Source organism: Pleurodeles waltl, chromosome 8, assembly GCF_031143425.1.
Source record: "Pleurodeles waltl isolate 20211129_DDA chromosome 8, aPleWal1.hap1.20221129, whole genome shotgun sequence".
In the NCBI taxonomy this organism is placed as follows: domain Eukaryota; kingdom Metazoa; phylum Chordata; class Amphibia; order Caudata; family Salamandridae; genus Pleurodeles; species Pleurodeles waltl.
This window is the reverse complement of record NC_090447.1, coordinates 1,007,932,872-1,007,953,898: the sequence shown is the minus strand read 5'-3', so window position 1 is coordinate 1,007,953,898 and position 21,027 is coordinate 1,007,932,872. Positions and strand designations below refer to the sequence as shown.

Here is a 21,027-nt window from a genome sequence, read left to right as displayed (position 1 = left end):
GTCAGTAATACCCTGCTACCCAAGCAGTTGTCAGAACATTACACAGTACTGCTACTCTGCAAAAAACAAGCAGTAGTCACATATAACACACAGGTTACTCATTATAAGCAGTAGTCAGTCAAAACATAACTACAATAATGCACGTCACCATATCCTCATAAATACCCATATCAGGAACATTAGAACATTGGCGAACACATGGCAAGTCATAAAAATAGGTTAGCACCACATTCTCAGAATGCCCATAAAAGCAACATCAGAAAAACATGTGGCAAGCCAGGGAAACATATTAGTTTACATGCCCACAACAAACATGTTGTCACTAAAATTGTACCAATCTTTTATGATGACGGCACCTCGAGTGCCACGAAAGAATGGGGGGCTCCCAGCACTCATTGGTGCTAAAACGGGGGCCGCTTTATGATTGGGGGGAAGAGGGGTGGCACGCACCCCCTCCGTTCTTATCCAGGGGCCCCTCCTGGGGCCTGTGCCTGAACTGGGGGGCCTGTATTCTCTGTGCCAGTCATCAGCACAGAGAAATGCTCACTTTCTAGAAGTTGCATTTCTATAATGGTAATAAAAAATCCACCTGCACCAGTAAGCAGCATTTCTCACTACCATTACAACCATACCAAACATGCCTACGCTACCCCTCATAAATCAGACAATACCCCCTAGACAATGGGCAGGGCATTTCCAATGCAATCCTGTGAGAAGGCAGCACTCACAGCAGTGAGAAACCAAATAGGCGGTTTGTCACTATCAGGACAGGCCACACTAGTAGACACATGTCCTGCCTTCTACATACATAGCACCCCACCCACCGGGGTAGCTAGGGCCTACCTTAGGGGTGACTTAAATGTAGTAAAAGGGGAGTTCTGGGCCTAGCAAGTACATTTAGATGCCAGGTCCCTGTGGCAGTAAACTGTGCACGCAGGCCTTGCACTAGCAGGCCTGAGACAGGTTTGAAAGGCTACTTCTGTGGGTGGCACAAGCAGCGCTGCAGGCCCACTAGTAGTATTTAATTTACAGGCCCTGGATATATGGATACCACCGTACAAGGAACTTACAGGTAAATTAATTGTGCCAATCATTTATAAGCCAATCATACCAAGTTTACAAGGGAGAGCACATGCACTTTAGCACTGATTAGCAGTGATAAAGTGACCAGAGTCATAACATACGCCAAAAAGGGTCAGGAAAATTAGGAGGAGAAGGCGAAACGTTTATGGAATGACCCTGTAGAAAGGGCCAGGTACTACACTCTGATTTATTTTTTCCTGAGAGTTGCACAAGCTCATGGGGTACCTTGATTGGCATTACTCTTGTAGATGAATAGCCATCTGTAAACTTGAGCTTCCGCTGAACCAAGGAGGTCTCGGTGGGCGGGGGGTGGGCATCCAGCTTGCAATATCACTATATGGAAACCCTATAACAATGGCTCTCACACTGGTTATCAGGTAGTTTTCTTGAAGAATCCTGCACAGCTGGCCCTCCCCTCCACTTACTCGGGCCGAACTGCTGACCCTCATGACTATGCAGATTTTGCCTAAACAGGGCTTTTGCTGTCTTACCTGGCTGGCACTAAACTGCCTTGATATTGCATTGAGTATCACTACGCACCTGTCTCCCTGCTCACCAGTGATACCCCTACTCCATTTCCGAACCTGTCAAGGCCACATTCCTAGGCAGGAGCTGCATGTCTTGGGACAGCCCGGGCTCTTTACCTTACGGGACCTTTTCCAGAATGGTGAGTGCAACTCATTTCCGATCCTGATGGATGAATATGACCTTCATTGGTCAATCTGTTCCATATGTCTTCTTGAAGGTGCCCTCTAGTATAAATTTGGGCTATTCCGATCACGGAACCAGCCACCTATCAGCTCACACAAGCCCTGCACATGCTGGGTGGTGGCTGCGGACTGGTTAGCTGGTTAACTAGTGCCCTAATTGATCAAACACAAACTTCGCTGTTGCCCTGTATGGGCTACATGGAAGGCAGATTTTGCCAGACCTCTCCACATTAAACAGTGGCAAAAGATGTTCGGGTACTTGACGAAGGTCCAGCCAAATGTGAGTTCAGTTGTATATACTACACAAGGCATATCTATCCCCTCAGCGATCACCAGAATTTTACCTGGAGCTCCATAATTGTGAGCCAGATGCGGCTCCGCAGCAGGAGGTATTAAACACATGGTGTAGGATAGCCCCTGGCTCTGCCCTTTCTGAGAGGCAGTGCTGTCGAGATTTGATGAGGTCACAGGTATATGGGTAACGGGCTTCTGGGAGGTGAGGACCCAAGTGATTTCATAGACCTTAAATGGCTGAACGTTTCATTGATCTTGCCTTCACTCTGTCCAGAAGGACCGTAACCATAAAAAGAAAGCTTCTAATTCCCCCGTCCATCGAGGCCTTGATTCATGCGTTGCCTTGGTGGGCTAGAGCTGAAGCCACATGCTTGTCCAGAGAGTCAGTATGAGGCTAACGCAACCACCCCATGACCCACAATTGGGCGTTATTGTTCTCTAGATTGATATAACCCCTGTCTCCTAGACCATAAGGGCTTCACACCCTATGCTCCTAGTCATCTCAATCCTGTAATGGCAACACCAGCTCACCCCCACCAATGCGTAACAGGGGTTACCTTTAACACTTATGAGGCTTACTCTCTAAGACCACTTATAATTGAGGCACCAAGGCTTCCTTCGCTTTTCTTCCTCCTGGCATCCGTCCTGCTGATCAGTGATAATTTTAATCCCATACAGATTAAGTACACCCTGGGTTCATACAGCTGAGTCACTAGTGTCCACCATGAGCGAAACACCTCCTCACTATCGACTATCCCATACAAATGATGTATTTTTTGTTAATTTTGAAAGTAGTAATACTTTTATAGGAAAGTGGTCCTAATTCCATGATCGCTACCCACTGCTTACATCTTTAAATTATGAATGGAATGGTACATCTTATATCTTTGTAACTTGGCCTTTCATCCGATTTTTTGCCTTTTCTCAGCTCTGCATCCACTTGATTCCCAGCGCTTAAGAGCTTCATGTCTGTAATAGAGTGTTCAATACATCATTTGCTTTTCCTGTCCTACTGGTTCCACTAGTAGTCTTCAAATTCACTGGGTCTGGCATATATGTGTAGACTGAAATGTAAATTTGGGAAAACCCGGTTTCTAGGATTAATTGTTATTTGAGCACTTCCCACATGCATCATGTCCACTGACCAATGGGGCTGATTAAAACAAAATACAAACATTTGAAGGTGTCTGCACTAATACTGTATGATAGCTGCAGGTCAAAGTACTGTGCACCCTTTAAATCTTTGAGAGTCGACTGAGCTTGGCAGTCATTATTTGTGCCTTTCTCAACATTACTCATGACCAACCATGGTCTTTTGGCAAGTAGTCAACCAAATGCTTTATGGGTACCTGGCTGCATGCACCTTAATATTCTGCCTAAGGCACGCCTAACGCAAGCCTGACTGCCCCATCGTGGCCTTAGGGTATCAGTTCATCCTCTCCAGACTCCCATGGACCGTTACTGCATCGTTTGGGAGTAGTAAAAGAAAGGCCGTGTATGAGAGTGGTTTCCTCACTTTTTAGAATGTTTTGGTGATATTTGGATACTATGGACTATGACTCTGCAATTCTTTGCCACAGTGCTTGTGCTGTGTCGTTATCACATGAGGAAAAATTGACTACAACAAATTGGCATTTTCAACCTTTCATTAAGGTCAAAGTATGGTGGTGCAGAAAGTGCAACTGACATGAAAGTTCCTTGCAGATTGCAGTGTATATTTACGTCACCCACACTTATGAAGAGATATGGCTGCATGTATAACATTGTAGCATGATTAACTTCATTTTAAAAGACTGCAGCACCACATTTCCGAGAAGCATGCCCTGCAATGTAAGAAAAAAAACGATATGTTTATTCAGTAGATAATTTACAGCTAATTCTGCCCTCCATCCCTCACAGTTGGTTGCTTAATATATGAATGCAAGACATGTATGACATTAAAGACAAATATTTCCTTGGGCAGGGTTGTAGCATTTCTGTCATGCTTCATATGGGCCATATGGAATGTTGTAAGGCACAACACATTTTAAGCATTGTTTTGTCAGATGGACAAGCTAACAGTCTCTCCTGCAGCTGTCATCAACTGGTTGTGAGTTTTGTCAATTTGTACAGTCCATGTCAATAACCTATTTTGGCCCATAATTACGGGAAGCAGAACTAGCATTGTACATCTTTATGCTCACAGCCAATAGGAAAGGTGGAAGCGGAAATGTTAGACTGCCTCTGATTGGCTGAAAGCCTGAGCCTGCACTCTAAGCTGTGATTGGCGGTTGAAATCAGTAGGCTTTGGACCCAGCTTGTAGTCAAAGATTGGAGGACAAGTGGAACTGGGGCCTGTTGTTTGGTAGTTGGAGGGCAAGCCAGGAGCCTGCGAATTGAAAATGAGTAGTGCAAGAATTGTATTCTAAACTGTTGGAGAGTGAAGGGAAAGTGGAAGGCTGCCTTGTAAGAGAATGACATAAAGGGAGCACGTAGTCTGTTGTATGAGAGCAGGTGGCGAACATGGATACTTTAGTTAGAAAATGGAGAGTGAAGGGCATGTAGACTATACAGTAATAATGGAGGGAAGGGGTATCGAATTTATGAGTCTACCTGAAGTGAATGGGTTTATATCACCCTATAGTGAGTAGCATCGACAGCCCATCTAATTTGTTTGGACCGTAGAGTGGATAAGTCGATCTTTTTACGGGACGTGTAATTATTTTTTGTAGCATTTGGTCGCTTGGACAAGAAGATTTCAAAATGACCTATAACCCTAGTCTCAGTGGCGACTAAATTCAGTTTTCAATGTCAAAGTAAAACGGCTTTTTCTTATGCAGACTTGGGTCTACATTACCCCAGGGCAAACAGTTAAATACGTGCTCAAGACCGAGTCAACGTGCCCTTTCACAAGAAATGTTTTGTCTTCAATGCATCCCTAAGCTTGTGCTTACTCTCGAGGTGAGCTTCAGTGAAAGAATGACCAGCTGTTTGAAGCTTCTGGTCCTCCTTTCACTGTACAGGCAGCAACCTGGCTTTCATTTTAAAAGTGGGCAGTGATCCCCCCTGCAAGTGGGTTCAGTAAGTAACTGCTCCTGGCTGCAGAAAACTGTTTTAGAGGTTTAATAGAACCCCTGTCCTCTCTTCCAAAGTGTGCCCCTCACAACTCCATTGTCCCCGCAGATGTGTCTATAGTATTGCACAGAAGCAAAGTGTACCTCTTTTGCATGGGAACCACGCCCATGTATTAAGAGAATTCCCCCTTGAGATTGCAGCAGCACTACATTGCGCCAGTCCAATCTATTACAGAATGGGCTGTGCAAACATCTGTGATCCCTCCTGGCACAAAAGTGCCACAAACGCGCAAAAAGCATCACACTCGGCTCCAGTTTTAGCCAGGAAAATGCTAGAAACGTGCTTAGTTTACTTCTTGCTATTTTTGTCTTTTTACTATTAATCAAAAATCATATTTTTCTGTGGTTCAGGTAGATTTTTGATATGTGGTGGAAAGACAGTTAAAAAAAAAAATAGAAACAACATACTTTGTGCTGCCTGAAAGATATTTAGCGTTAAAATAAGCTATGTATATGCTTTCAACCAGGTAGACAAACTTCCAAAGGCAGGAAAAGTTGAGTGGGGCGAAGGTTGGACAATTACTGACCACTTGTCTTGGATGCGCCACATGGAAGTGGGCAGGAACAGTTGTTAACACAAAAGATATAAGTTGAGGCCTGGCTTTTTTATCATAAGAGCCCTCTTACACCTTACTCTCTCTTTCTTACAGGAGAGAATCCTGTTCTCATATCGGGAAAATAGAGTGGCTCCGCCTTCCTAGAATATTATGTTTTTTTAAATTATTTTCATGGTAATACAGTAGTAAGCCAATTTCACAGCAAGTAGCTTATGGGAGAGCATGTCACGTACTAATTTAAAACAGCAGTGTTCCAATAATAATTAAAAACAAAAAAGGACAAAAAGCGAAGGAGGCACACACAAAGTAACCAATATAACTTTCCCTTAACCCCCATCTCCGATCCATCAGTAAAACTACCTTGCCTGACATCCTAACTACGATCCTCTGCAAATCTAGGAGTGTTATGCATCACCTCACTCAACTAATCTGTGTGCCGAAATATTTGTGTTTTACAATTGTGAATTGTCAACTGTGGTTGTCTGGCGGACTCAAGGTCAAACAGCTCCACTCAGAGTATTTTATCATGAAAAAATGGCTTCAGTAGGGCCAGTCTCACTATGAAGGTATCCATTCGCGTGGAGCTCGTCGTCGAAAAATAGTGTTCAGCCTTGTCCTGCTGGTACATTTTGAGAACAAAAAATGTGTCTGAGTATGACGGCAAAACTGGAGACAAGGGTGAGGCACAAAGTTACTCCAGTGGCGAAGGGACTCAACTGTTTTAGAAACCATTTTCCCCTGCTCAATGCACTTGGTGTCTTGAAGTTTGGCACCATGAATCACAATGGCGTAGGATAAAAAGGTAATTTACATCATTGCTTACCTCTGTCACTGCTGGTGGCTGATCGTAAAGCCTTCTGATGCCAAAAGTAAAAAACAAAGCTGTCTGAGATAGATAGAGGGGAAGAAACATACAGTGAAAAAGGGGACAGTATGTCTTTTGTCATTCCAAGAGCAATGGTGAAATATTGTTACCTAAAGCTAGTGAGAGGTTTTTTTTTTTCATTGTTTTCAAAGACTCGTGTGATTGTGATCTGGAGCAAACACTCATTACCTCCGTTGGTTATCGGCAGTTTATTTTTATACACATTTTTTATGGCACAGAAAACATCAAGAACTAATGAAACAAGAAATGGAAACCATTTTGATGAGGCAGAAGCAATTGGAAGAAACAAATCAACAATTAAGGAATCGTGCAGGTGATATCCGTCGTACGTTGCGTGATCTGGAGTTAACGGTGGATCAGTACGAGGAGCTCAAGACTGTGCCCGATGAGCAACTTTCCATACCTGAATATGTTTCTGTGAGTAATTGTTGGATTTCTACTCCAAATTCTATTTTGTGTAGGTTTTCTGTATGCAAGATAATAACCCTTTTGCCATTTTGCAAATGTCCAAAAATGTTATTATTTGTAGTCTTAAGAGGTATCCTTTTAATCGTGAAACGCTTTTGTCTTAAAAAAAAAAAAAAAAAAAGTTACAATTTCAGATATTCTTTGAGGGATGGGAGTAGATTCACAATAGGAGTTTACTTTTGCTCTGTCAAATAAAATGTGTGTTTGCTTTATCCAACCTAAAACCTCCTGTAATTGGTGAAGGAAGAAATAAGAACAGAAATAGATTTGAGATCTTACATCATGTTCACTTTCTTACAGCATGTTCAAAACGGAAAGAGTAAGATGTTGAATGTGACCACATATGATGAGTTACTAACATTCCATTGACACAAGATCAGTATAATGGACAATAGTGTACTAGTCAATGAGGGCAGCAGTACTACCTCCTCCAGAATTTTGTAATCACTGCTCTTTTCCCAAGTTATTTTATAGTTGGCAGTTAAATGTCAATAGTGCAGACTAAAGCCCTGTATACCAGCCCTGTATTCCAGCATGCTAATTAAAAGTATTCTTCATTTCATATTTCACTATAGATTGAAGCTGACCTTATCAAATGTTGAGAGCTGGGCTGTCTTTTTGGCTCAGCTTTAAAGATGTAATTTGAATTCAAGCTGCCGATATGGGTGAATGAGTAATAAATACATTTCCCGCAAACACCAGTTCTTCAAATAAACAAAAGAAATTCAGAATGGGTTTGCTTTACCTCTTCTTTCCAGTATGTTAATTATTTGTTCCCTGATATTTTGCCGATATATATTCAGATGGCTTTAGTCCCTGTTCATAATACAATTTAAGACTGGCACAATAATAATGTTTATTGCATTTGGATCAAAATAAGAACTATTTAATACAATTTGTCATGTACCTAACTTACAAGAGAAGCTTTAAATTAGCCCCACACCCATGTAAAGTTCTCATCGCCCTGTAGCGCATCCATTAGACTTGCATAATTTCCAAAATAGTGTTCTCTATAATAGTGATTTGCATTAGTGCCCTTTCAAAGAAGGCATTCTTAGTTGGCATTGTAAAGCTGCCTCACAATAAATCCCAGTTCTACATATAGATGAATGTGCTCAAATACGTGCCCGTTTCAGTTAATAGCTCATATAAGGGCCACATATTACCTTGGTAGAAATCAGTAGTATCTCTAATTCCCACTACTTCTGTAATTGAACAGTAAGATTCTTTTCTATTGCCGTACATTGCAGATACCCCTAACTAGCCATTGCTGTGAGGGTATTGTGATTTCTGTGATATATCCTTCCAGATATTATAAGAGTGCTGCATTATTGGGCAATTACCTCAAAGTATTAAATTAAGATTTGTTTCGGATTTGTTTTCCTATGCCAAAAAATGCATTATTTTGAGTTAGACTGGTCATGAATATTTTTTGAGGTCAGACTTATGTTCTTCAATACATTTCTCGATTTTTATAAACCAAATTAGGTATTTTAGCTGCTGTTTATTTTCCAACGTTCTTAAGCTCAGTAAGGTGATATTACATTTTGATTTAAAACCTATTGATAATATTGGGCAAAACAAATTCCTATAACTCTAAAAGAGGTCTTAATCTTAGTATTCAGTTATGATCGGTGTGCCAATGATTCTGTTGCTAATAGAACATACAAATTGACTGGTGCTACATATCCTGCTGCTCTTCGGATTGACAAAAGTCTTGAAATCAAGCCTTTTTCTATCACTTGAGCACGAGGATTTTATGTTACCACATTTATGAGGACGTTTAGTTGTTATCAAGATTGCTTCAAGAAATGCCAAGTTTTAGCAATCCAGAGCATTTTCAGGGCATAATTTTAGAACTGACTATGGTATTTTCTTTCTGTTGCGATGTCTGTTAAAGACCTGATATTTTAAAAGGTGTGTAGCAGTGTTTTAGAAGTACTATCCTGCTGGCCATCCGTAACTAATGTCTCCCCGAATTTACCTCTACAGTTGGCCACATTTCATTAGTAGAGGTTTGCTACAACCTTTAAATGTGAGATTTTCCTGGAAGCCCTGGTCCTTCAGCACTCCATTCTCATTTTCTTTGGGAACATTTCAGTTCTTTGCATTTAATTGGTCATTCGAGGTAATGTTTTATCTTTTGTAGGTAAATTGGATAAACATGTCATTGAATACATAGATTTAAGTCATGCAAAGTTGATGATGGGACTTTATATACCATTTTTATTGCTTATCAACGGGAGATTTACAAAATGCTTTTCTACTTACTAGTGGTAGACCTTCACGTTTAGAATTGGCTGTGCGTTTCAACAAAGAGATATGACATGGGAAAGGGTTTTTTTAAAAACATTTTTTAGCATTTTAATTTTTTTAACCTCTTTTATAAAACAACAATGTCTTAAACAGACACCTCTCTACAACAGTCCACATTTTTTTTATGCCAAAGATGAAGTTCTCTCCTAACAGAGTTCACCATCCTCTTTCACCCTCAATCTTTTTAACTTGTTTACTTAGATCCACCGCTACCTTCAAGGTTCCCTTTGTGTCTGCAGTGCACACCAGATCTGTGTCCATTTTTGGGGGCATCCTTTCGCACATTTGCCACTCATGAAGATTTAAATCTTTAAGTTGGTGGTGCAGTGGGAACGAGGAGAAAAATATCTTTGTACAGGTTTAGTTTTTACCCTCGCAAAATGAAGGACTGAGAGATAACCTGATAATAAAACCTGAAGAGTAATAGAAGTATGCAATCACTTAAAAAATCTGAACAGGACCATGCAGTGCTATAATTTTACAAATATGTGTGTTTGACTTATCTGAACCAACCATCTGCATGAGAGGCTTTATCTGCATAGAGAATGCAGGACATGACTCTGCTTTAAACTAATTAGGTGACATTTGGAGACTGAAACAATTGAGCTAACCTCCTAGTTGATTAATTGAAATTTAAAGAGTGACTGCATGTCTTGCAGAAAAGGTGAGCTGTTGACTTTTTGTTGTGGTCGTAATTCTTAATTGGGGGCTAAGAATACATATTAAAGCTTATAAGAAAAATTGAAGTCCCATAGTCAGTTGTTATTATTACTGTTTGCCAAGATCTCCCATCTTCATCCTCCCTGCCAGGTCTGAGTTCTCTGCAGTAGAACACATCATGTTGCTGATAGCTGTAGGTAATTACTATCTTTTGTTTGATATACCCCCAGATATTTACCTCAATTATGTTTACTGACTGTAGAACTCTGTGCACTTTAACCATGATAAGCAGTGGTAAAGTGTCTGTGCTCCCCCTTTCAACATGATGGGTTTGGTATACCTCGAATTGGCATGGTTAATGTACGTGTAAGTCCCAAGTATCTGTTTGCAAGTGTACCTATGGTCTGTAAGTTAAATGTCACCAGTGGTCTGCAGCACCCATTGTGCCATCCAGTACAGTGACAGTATAAGCATAGCTTTAGGCTTACCATTTTAGCCTGACTGTTAGAAGAGTTTTAAAACAGAAAATTCAGCCTGTCAAAATAATCCCTTTTGCCAGCTCAAAACTTTATAAGTGACTGCCAGGTAGGCCTTATTTCCACCAGTTTTCTGTCGAACATGTCCTTACAAAGAAAAGGTCCCAAAAACTATTTTCATTGTAGCAAGGCTGGCTGCTCCATTAGAGAACACTGAGTTACATTAATACATTTGAATGACGATAATTTGTGGTTAGGAATCAACTAGGAATATAATTCAAGGCCTTTTTAAAAAACATTTTTTCACGGTTTGTTTTTGCTTAACCAAAATAACAGGTTGGCACTCCCCCCAAATTCTACATGATCTGGGTGCACTTATAAGTTTGGGGTAGCATCACAGTAACTCCTTCCCAACTGTTATTTACCCCCATTGGGCAGAGGTTTTCTGGGCTTCACCAGGTGTGTGGCTGTGTGTGAATGCTCATGAAAGTTCAGTAGCCTTTATGCACTCTTCCAGGACTCTTTTTAATAGTTATCTAAAATACACTTTAACTGTAATTTAAAAAAAAAGAATTATTAAGAAAAATGTACTTTTTGAAAGTTAAGTTTTCCATGCCTAAAGCCTCTAGAGGCCCATTTGCACAAGCTCCAACTGTCACCCAGCAACTGAATAGTCCCCTTTATGAAGTGTTAAAACTGCTTCCAGAGCAGAGACAAAGGCCTTGGGTGTGAGGAAGTATTATTGTTGCCTTAGCACAATGACTAGTGAGCTGTGCCCAGGAACTTGATTAACTTCAAAGAAGGCCTACACTGTCACAGGCCAATCTTAGCTGGCACCCAGACTGAGTCCTTATTTGTTCCTCTAGCTAGACAGGCTGCAATCATAGCGGAAGGCGACCGCCGCCACAACTGGTTTAGAGTAACTACAGAGGAGGAGGGTTGCTCATTTCCCTAGCCACACATCTGTTTGGGTTGGTCGTATAGGCTCTGCACAGTGGGAGAAAGGTTTCCCAATTTTTGGATTTGGTCAGCAACGGGCACTGTACAAGTGTTTGTAGTAGGGCCAACAGGAAATGCTGCAAAACCGGGTAGGTTATCCGTGGGATCTTTTATCTTATTGTTTAGAGAGGGACCAGGTGTCCTGTCCACCCAAAGGGTGGTGCCAGACATATGTGTGACATCCAGAGTACCCTTTCAAAACATTACTAAACCTGTGAAAGCAGGTTGTGTCCTCCTCCAATTCTGTCAGTGACCTAGGAAAATTTGTAAAGGACTGGACCTATTTTCTGCTGTTCGCAGGATAAAGATGTAGACTCCAGTGGTCCTAAGGCTGACCTCCTTTTCACGATACAGGGACACAACAAGCTATAAGAGTCCTTTTCTACAACCGGCCACCTGACCAGTGCTAATTGGACCTTCTCTAGACCCTTCTGGAGTGAGTGTTGGCCCTCCAAGTTTGGTCCCCAAGGCCATGGACCCTTGTTTGGGGTACTCGTACTACCACCATTGAACACCTGGCACTTAGGGCAAGATGTATCAATATTTGAAATAGCAATTACCTAATTGTAATTTTATGTGAATCACAATTAGGTAATCATTATTTGAATGTATGAAACTCGAGGAGTTTCATTTAGCATTTCCCAATGGCTTGCAAATTGACCTACCTCATTAATATTACTGAAGTAGGTCACAATTTGCGACCCAATAGGAAACTTGAAAATCACCGGTATGGTGGCCTGCTGTGCTCAGCAGACAACCATGTCTGTGATTGCTTTTAAATAAGGCATTTTTTTTAAAAATGCAGCTCGTTTTCCTTAAAGGAAAATAGGATGCATTTAAAAAAGAAAAATTAAGTTTTATTTTCATTTTTTTAGGAGTAGGCAGTGGTCCCTTGGATCACTGCCTGCTCTTAAAAAATGTTTTTTCATGCATTCCCATGAAATGCATTTGATTTAGCAGGACCTTGCGGGTAGGGTATCATCAGGGGTGATTTGCAGTGTTTTACAAATCCTGGATTTAAAGATAGCATTCTTACAGGCTGAGATCTGTGAGATAAAAAAAGATGAGAACCAATGCAGAGCTTTTCTTTGCACTCCTGAGGTCTTCAGTCACTGGAGTAGGACATTGTGGGATACTGCAGTAAGATCCAGTAGAATCAGTGCTGCACTGCCTCCACTATCCAACGGCATCCTAAAGTTAACTACAATTCAGACCAATGGAGTTTCTGTACCGTGCATAGTTATAAAACCTACTTGGGTGTGCCATGTATCTCATTCTCCAACTGCTTATTCAACTGTCTCTCAATATCTTTTTCTAAAGTTTGGAAAAGTGAGGGGTACAGAGAAGGAATCTGCATATGGTGATTAGCTGCCACTTTCTGTTAAGCCTGAGCATGACTTTCTCACAGACAAAAGGGATGACAAAGCAGATCTCTGGCCCCAATCCCTAGAAGTTCATTTTAAAATCTTTGGAGGGGTGGGGTAGTGTAGGAGGCTGGCCTGGTTTGTAGTGGGTACCTTGGGTACTTACACCAGGTCCAGTTATCCCTTATTAGTGAATGCAGTAGTGTTCTAGCAGCTTAGGCTGATAGAGGTAGCTTTAGCAGAGCAGCTAAGGCTGAACTAGAAGACATGCAAAGCTCCTGCAATACCACTTATATTTACACAGTACTTATACACAAGTAAAGACAATACTCAGGGTTACCAAAAATAAAGGTATTTATTTGGGTGACACAGTACCAGAAATATCTTAGAGACAATACTCATTCTGGAGGTAAGTATTATACACAATATATACACTAGACACCAAAATTAGACAAGTAAATAGTCATAGAACAATGCAAACAGTAGGAAATCCTATAGAATGCAATGGGCGAAAATAGGTCTAAGGGCAACACAAACCATATACTAAGAAATGGGAATGTGAATCACGAATTCCCCCCTAGACAAATGTAGTGTGTGTAGAATCGCTGGGAGAGTAAGAATACAGTAAAGGTAAGTAAATTACCCAACCCCAGAGCCCAGAAAAGCAGGAGTAAAGTACTGCAAGTTTCCTTAGGACACACAACACCTAGTTTTTTGGATTTTGCAGCAGCCAACCAAGTCTGCAAAGAACAACTGCTCGATTATTGGACCTGAAGACCTGCAAAGGAAGGGGACCAAGTCCAGACATCGAAAGAAGTTCCAGGAAGGACAGGAGCCCCTGCCAACCCAGAAGAGGGTGCAAAAGAAGAGTCCCTGGTTAGATGAAGACTGCAGAAATGATGCAAAAGATGTCCCACAGCGTGAAGATCGTTGCAGATAAGATTTCGTGTTGGAAGGCGCCAACAAGCCTTGGCTACGACAAAAGTGTTTTTTTTGTCAAAACGGCGCTGAATGGACACAGGAGGGACCTGGGGGCCTCAACTCTGTGTGAGGAGGTAGAGAGGGCCCTCAGCACTCTGAAAAGCCCTGAGGGTGCCAGCTAGCACCCCCAGAAGCCGCAGGATCTGGGTTCAAAGGAGGTGCAAAATGTGGTTGATGCAGCACAACAAAATAAGGTCCCACGCCACTGGAGAATAACTCAGCGAGTTGAGCATTGCAGGAGGGAGTGCTGGGGACCTGGGCCAGGCTGTGCACAAAGGAATTTTGCAAAGAGTGCACAGAGGCTTCAGGAGGCGAAGAAGACACAGTACACAGGGGTACCGTAGTTCTCGGGGAAGGCAAGGTATTACCTCCTCCAAATTGCGTCAGCAGGACCTCATGACAGTCTATGTCGATGATGTCCACCCTCTGTGTCCTTAAGAGCAAGCTTGTGGTTGTGAGAGGAGTCCCAGGGTGCAGGTCGTTATCTTGGAAGATTTCTTCAGTTCTTCTGGTGCAGGATGAAGACAGGGGGTCCCCAGATCATGCACACAGTGGAAACTGTTGCAGTTGCTGACTTAGAGCTGAGGTTGCTGAAGAAAAGTGTCTCTTCTAGACACTTTGTTGCAGTTACAGCATTTCTTGGAGCAGGCTGCAGTTGATCCGAGGTCAAAAGAGTCTGACGTTGTTGCAGAGGATTCCTGAAGGAACCTGCAAGCAGAATCTGAAGAGAACCCACAGGAGATACCCTAAATAGCACTGAGAGGGGGATTGGCTACCTTATCAGGTATGGACCTATCAGGAGGGGTCTCTGATGTCACCTGCTGGCACTGGCCACTCAGAGCCCTCTTGAGTGCCCCACACCTTGCAAAGCAAGATGGCTGAAGTCTGAGACACACTGGAGGAGCTATGGGCACCACCCCTGGGGTGGTGATGGACAGGGGAGTGGTCACTCTCATTTCCTTTGTCCAGTTTCCCGCCAGAGCAGGGGAGAAGGGGTTCCTGAACCGGTGTAGACTGGTTTATGAAAGGAGGGCACCATCTGTGCCCTTCAAAGCATTTCCAGAGGCTGGGGGAGGCTACCTCTCCCCAGCCTGTAACACCTATTTCCAAAGGGAACACCCTCCTCTCAGATTAAATGCTTTGTTCTGCCTTCCTGGGACTGGGCTGCCTAGACCCCAGGAGGGCAGAACCCTGTCTGTGAGGTGACAGCAGCTGTAGCTGCAGTGCAAGCCTCAGAGAGCTGGTTTGGCAGTACTGGGGATCCATGGTGGAGCCCCCCGGATGCATGGAATTGGCTCCCCAATACCAGATTTGGAATGGGGGGACAATTCCATGATTTTAGAGATGTTACATGGCCATATTCGGAGTTACCATTGTGAAGCTACATACAGGTATTGACCTATATGTAGTGCACGCATGTAATGGCGCCCCTGCACTCACAAAGTCCAGGAAATGGCCCTGAACTATGTGGGGGCACCTTTGCTAGTGCAAGGGCGCCCTCACACTTAGTACCTTTGCACTTAACCTTAAGCAAGTGAAGGTTGGACATATAGGTGACTTATAAGTTACTTAAGTGCAGTGAAAATGGCTGTGAAATAGTGTGTGCACTATTTCACGCAGGCTGTAGTGGCAGTCCTGTGTAAGGGTTTGTCTGAGCTCCCTATGGGTGGCAAAAGAAATGCTACAGCCCATATGTAGCTCCTGGAACCCCGATGCCCTGGGTTCCTAGGGACCATATACTAGGGACTTATGAGGGGGGTCCAGTATGCCAGTAGAAATTGGTAAATCAAGTCACTGGCCTACAGTGACAAATTTAAAAGCAGAGAGAGCATAAGCCCTAGGTTCTGGTTAGCAGAGCCTCAGTGACGCAGTTAGGCACTACACAGGCATACATATTAGGCCACAAACTGAGCGCACTGGGGTCCTGGCTAGCAGGATCCCAGTGACACAGTAAAAACACACTGACACACACTCACAAACAGACCAAAAGTGGGGGTAACCATGCTAGGAAGAGGCTACTTTCTCACAGGGAGAAAACAGTTTTGGGTGGGTTGAACAAAGCTCAAGGAAAAGGTCTTCCAGGTCCTAGCTCTGTCCTGTCATCTTGGAAAATCCCAGTAAGTTGTACAGGGGGTGGGCCAGCCTAAGGTCTGCTCCCAGAAAGGTAAGTTAGGAGTGCTGTGGCAACTCCGGATTGGGTAGGGACACCCACCTACCCATTCTAGTGAATTCCTCACCTCCATTTAAAGCCCTCTACAGATTAAGAGACTTTTACAATAGTGGAAGCAAGGAAGAGTAAGAACGGACTGGCTTACCAACGAACTCCTGCCTGGAGCATGGCAGCTCAGGGTTTGTTTTCCTTGGAGTTTATGGGGATCTTAATCTAGGGTCAATGGTACAGGGTTCCCATTCCCTCTGGGGAACAGTAGAGGGTGCACTTGATGGAACACTGAAGGATGGTTTTTGCTGGGGCTTCTGTGTACTAGTTCTGGCTGAAGGTGCCCTTGGAAGGGGTATGCCAGACTCCTGCAAGACATGCAAGTGCTTAGGAAGTCTTGTTTCCTTGGGAGTGCAGGCAGGGACTTTAGTCTGCCATGAGGGCTGTAGGTACACTTACTAGAAGATTTGAGGCCAAGAGTCTACCATGGGTTGTGGGGCAGAAGGGCAGGTCCCAATATTTCTTGAAAGCATAATTGCAAAACATTTTAGGTCCCAGGAGGCCCTCAAATTATACTTCTGCTGGCTGAAGTGTGCAACCAAAAGTCTGCAGCAGGAACCCCCATTGAATGTGTCCCAAAGCCAAGCTATTTATCTGCAGTACATCCTGGGGCTGCAGGGACCAGTAAATCACTACTAGGCTCGGCGGTTCTGCAGATATTCTCCAGTGGTTCTGAGGGGTCGGGAGATATCAGGTGCTGGTTTCCCTCGGGAGATCTGGATAAACGTCAGCAAAGTGCCACTACATTTTGTAAATTTCCTTCACTAGTTATAGGGGCAAGTGGCATGATCCATGTTGGGGCATTAGACGCTCCAGTGTCTGAGGAATGTCCCTGTGAGTGTGGGGACCTCCCCCGCGCTGTATACGCTGCCTCATGCTTGTGCCCTGCTTCCCTGACTTGGGAGAGTGGAGATAGGATGCCATCACTTGCCGTGGCAGCAGCACAGTGCTTGGTCGAGAAGAGCAGAAAGAGAGGAAGGTGGGAGAAGATGGCTCCCCCTGCTTGATGGCGCCATTAAGGAATGTGCTAGGTGAGGGGGTAGCGAGACTGACCACTTGGGCTGTGGATCTCCTCAAAAAATGCAGAAAGCATCTTCTGCTGCCCTAATTTACACTGCCTTGTCAAAGCAAAAGGAAACGAGAAAAACTGCAGCAGCCTGTGGCTTCATCAGAGGGCCTTGCGGTGTTAATTTGCATATGTATTTTGGTACCCAAGAAGGAGCAGTTGCACTACTAAGCGAGTCTCCTTAAGTCGGATGAAAGAGACCCTGCAGTGATATTTTTTTTCTTGATAATAAAGCACTCCTGGAGCTGGTGCTTTTATCCAGAGGCTCTGGGGTGTGTGGATCTTTGTTGTGTCTTTTGTGATCAGGGCCTTAGTAGCAGCAAGGCAGCCTAGTTAAGGTAGAATTAAGACTCTTCAATTAAAAAGTCAGTGTTTTATTATTTACTATGGTAGTAAAGTCATGGTAATCAAAGTTAAAATAATCGATTATTTCTGGTACCATCTTAAAGGTTGTTAGGCTAGTGAAATGTTTAATTATTAAAGGAGTTAAGTTCTGAAAAATGACTGCGTGGAGCTATCCTGACAAACTATAAGGCCTGACTAATTATGGCTGCACAACACATGTTGTTTTGGCGCTTGTGGGGGTATGGTGTTTCTGAGGGTGGGGGGTCTGCTGGTGGGCAAACTGTTAGAGGTTGCTTTGCCACGATGAGGGTGTTATTTGAAGCGTGTGTCCTTTCCTTGTCGTCTTTCCCAGTCACCCGTACTTCGTGACTGTTCACGAGGCGCTCCCATTGGCATTTACACCAGTAGGTCTGTATATAGTTGTCATTTGTGCATGGTATTTTGTACTATTTGAAATAACGGCTTGTAATATGTGTTTACTTTGTATTTATTGCTTAGCTGTGAATTTATTGGGTCTGGGATTTGTTCAATGATACATGCATTCTCTGTATGGCTTTTCTTTGTTTTCTGCTTTAGAACTGTAATATTCATGCATTCTAAGTTCCAAGTGACATCGGTGCCCTCGGGTTCTGGAGCCTGGTGTGAAGGCAGTTGGAGGTTGGCTCTGGACCTGTGAGGGTGTCGATGTCTGTCGTGGATTCAACAAGTAAACTACAACTAAATAACTTACACAGGAGTGTGAGTGGAATCCCTTGCTTTTATTTCTGCCTCTGTGTACTACAATTTTGGTACCAGGAGTGGGGTAGTCTTTGTTTGGATCCACCGACCTACCGGATGCGACCCATCAGCAATTTCCTGTGTTCCTGACTAAGAGAAAGAAAAATTTTGACATCGACTGTGTATTATTCTTTTCTGTTTCCGTTTCATGTTTTGACAAGGTGAGCCTCTTTTTTGGGAAAGAAAGAAACCGCATAGCGCTCAAGTGTTTTTCCATTCTTAGCGCACGTGACATTCTGTGCGCGAAGTTAGCGCACTTCAAGAGAAATCCGTAACAGGAACTGTGCGAGCACGTTTAAGGCGCGTTGCTTAGCAGTGACGGCGTGCACTTGTGCGCACTCTCTTAATGTGAGACGCGTGCGAGCTGTGTGAGCGCGCCACGCCCAGTTTATGCTGATCGCGTTGCCCAGCGACCTTGGACTCAGGTTATTCTCTGGAGACGCTTTGTTATTAGCAACTTCATAGCAACCTCTTGTCTTTAAAAGTCCGTTTGGCCGACAACTTCGTGTTATTTTTTTTTCTTGGCAAATTTGGTTGCAGATTAAACAGATTAACACCAGGAAGTGTCACTTACATCGACAGTGGAACATTTAAAGGGAACATTTACAACAAAAATGGAAACATTATATATAATGATATAAAAATTTTAAAAATATATATATATTTTATGTACAATTTTATGTGAACGAAATACATTTGAAGGTTCGTACATTTATTGCTGCAAATTAAGCGTCATTAAAAAAAATAACATGTCAACGAGCCAACTAGTAGTCCAACCGCCTCCTTTCCTGCAAAAAGCTGATAAGCCGGAAATAAAGTGGAATGAGTGGCTTAGAATTTTTGAAAATTATCTATCGGCGATAGATGCTATGAGATATCCACCGGTAAGAAAACTGGCTCTTCTTTTTAACCATCTTGGAACTGCTGGTCAACGTGTGTTTGACAACTTGCCAACTATTCCGCCACCCGGGGGCGAGGACATTATTTGGGACGTCTACATTGAAGGAAAAGAGAGACTCAGAAAACAATATTCAGATGACTCAAATGTTTTGCTTGAGAGGTTTAATTTAGCTATGTGCAGACAATCTGCTGATGAGTCGGATGATGAATATTTGGCTAATTTACGGGTGCTTGCAGCAAGGTGTGATTTTGGCAACATAGTAGATACATATCTGAGAGACCAATTTGTTTTTCATTGCTATTCAAAGAAGATACAAGAACGTCTTTTGGCTTGTCGCAACCCATCTTTAGATGAAGTGGTGGATTTAGCTAAGGCCATCGAGAGATCTATTCTTACTTCTAGAGTTGTGAGTGGACAGGGAGCTTTGTGTGTGCCAAATGAACAAATGAATGTTGGACAGATAAGTGAAGAACTAGGAGTTAATTATGTTAAAGAAAGATCGTTTAAACAAAAGAAAGTTATCTCTCAAACAGTTAAGTTTTGTTACCGTTGTGGTTCCCACAATCACATTGGTAACAATCCTACCTGTCCTGCGACTGGGAAAAAATGTTTGAAGTGTCACAAAATAGGTTACTTTCAGGCAGTCTGTAGACAGGTTACCCACAATGTTAATTCCGGGAACAAGGTGAGAATCAGTAATGTGTACACGCCTGATTCTAATGGTTTAATCCATTGTTCTAGCAGTCTATCCAACATGATTCTCACAGTTAATATTCCAAGCGATAACATAAAAAATTGTGACATGGGACATGTTAAGGGCCCATTTTGTGAAGCTTTAATAGATTCCAAGGCAGTCCTGGTTATGGCTGATTCTGGAGCACCAGTTACTATTTTAGGCAATAAAACTTTCTTTAATTTGTGGGAAGGTAAACGAAAGTTGGAAACTGCGGACATTGCACCTAAAGCGTTTGGCGATCAAGACATTGATTTGTTAGGATTTTTCCATGCTTCTTTGGAGATTTTAGGAAGGACGGTGTATACAAAAATTTATGTAGCTGTAAAAGGAAGAAAGATTGTCGGTGGAAAGACCTAGGACTGTTGGGAATTATATTATGTCCTGGTCGGAAGAATCCCATTGTTTTAAGTCAGATGCCTCTCCTCAGTGATGGTAATTCTGTTTTACATATCACACCCAACAAAGGAGTTCCTGAACACTTTACGTTAAAATTTCCGGATATTTTTGCTAATAAAGTGGGTACAGTTAAAGGGTTTGAACACACCATTAGACTCAAAGATGGAGCTACCCTGTTTCACATAAAGTTAGGCCTGTTCCTTTATCTATCAGAGATCAACTTAAAGCATTGCTTGATAAATTAGTTTCTGACAAAATAATTGCCCCTACTAATGCCTCTGAGTGGGTTTTTCCTATTGTGGTTACGAAGAAAAAAAATGGTGACCTTAGGCTATGTGTTGATTTGAGATCACTTAATAAGAACATTCTGGTAGATTGCCATCCACTACCCCACATACAAGAACTTATAACCACTTTGGGAAATTCTAAATTCTTTTCTACCATAGATTTGCATTCAGCTTACCATCAAATTCCCCTTAGTGAAGATTCTCAAGAATTAACTACGTTCATTACTCCTTATGGAGCTTTTAAGTTCCTCAGACTACCTTTTGGTCTTGCTTCAGCTGCTAGCGTATTTCAGAAAATGATGGATACATTGCTTGGTCATATCAGAGATGTTTGTGCATTCCAGGATGATATTTTAATACATACTGAAACCATTGAAAAGCACAAAGAAGTTTT

The 21,027-nt window shown here is 42.6% G+C and overlaps 1 protein-coding gene across 2 annotated transcripts in view; it reads left to right on the top strand.

Annotated features, from left to right (window-relative positions):
- Positions 1–21,027, top strand: part of PIBF1 (progesterone immunomodulatory binding factor 1) — an 843,837-nt gene that overhangs the window by 73,334 nt on the left and 749,476 nt on the right. For both annotated transcript variants that reach the window (XM_069205285.1, XM_069205286.1), the window contains exon 4: positions 6,862–7,060. In XM_069205285.1, the coding sequence (XP_069061386.1) occupies positions 6,862–7,060 (199 nt within the window). The remainder of the gene's footprint in view (positions 1–6,861; positions 7,061–21,027) is intronic.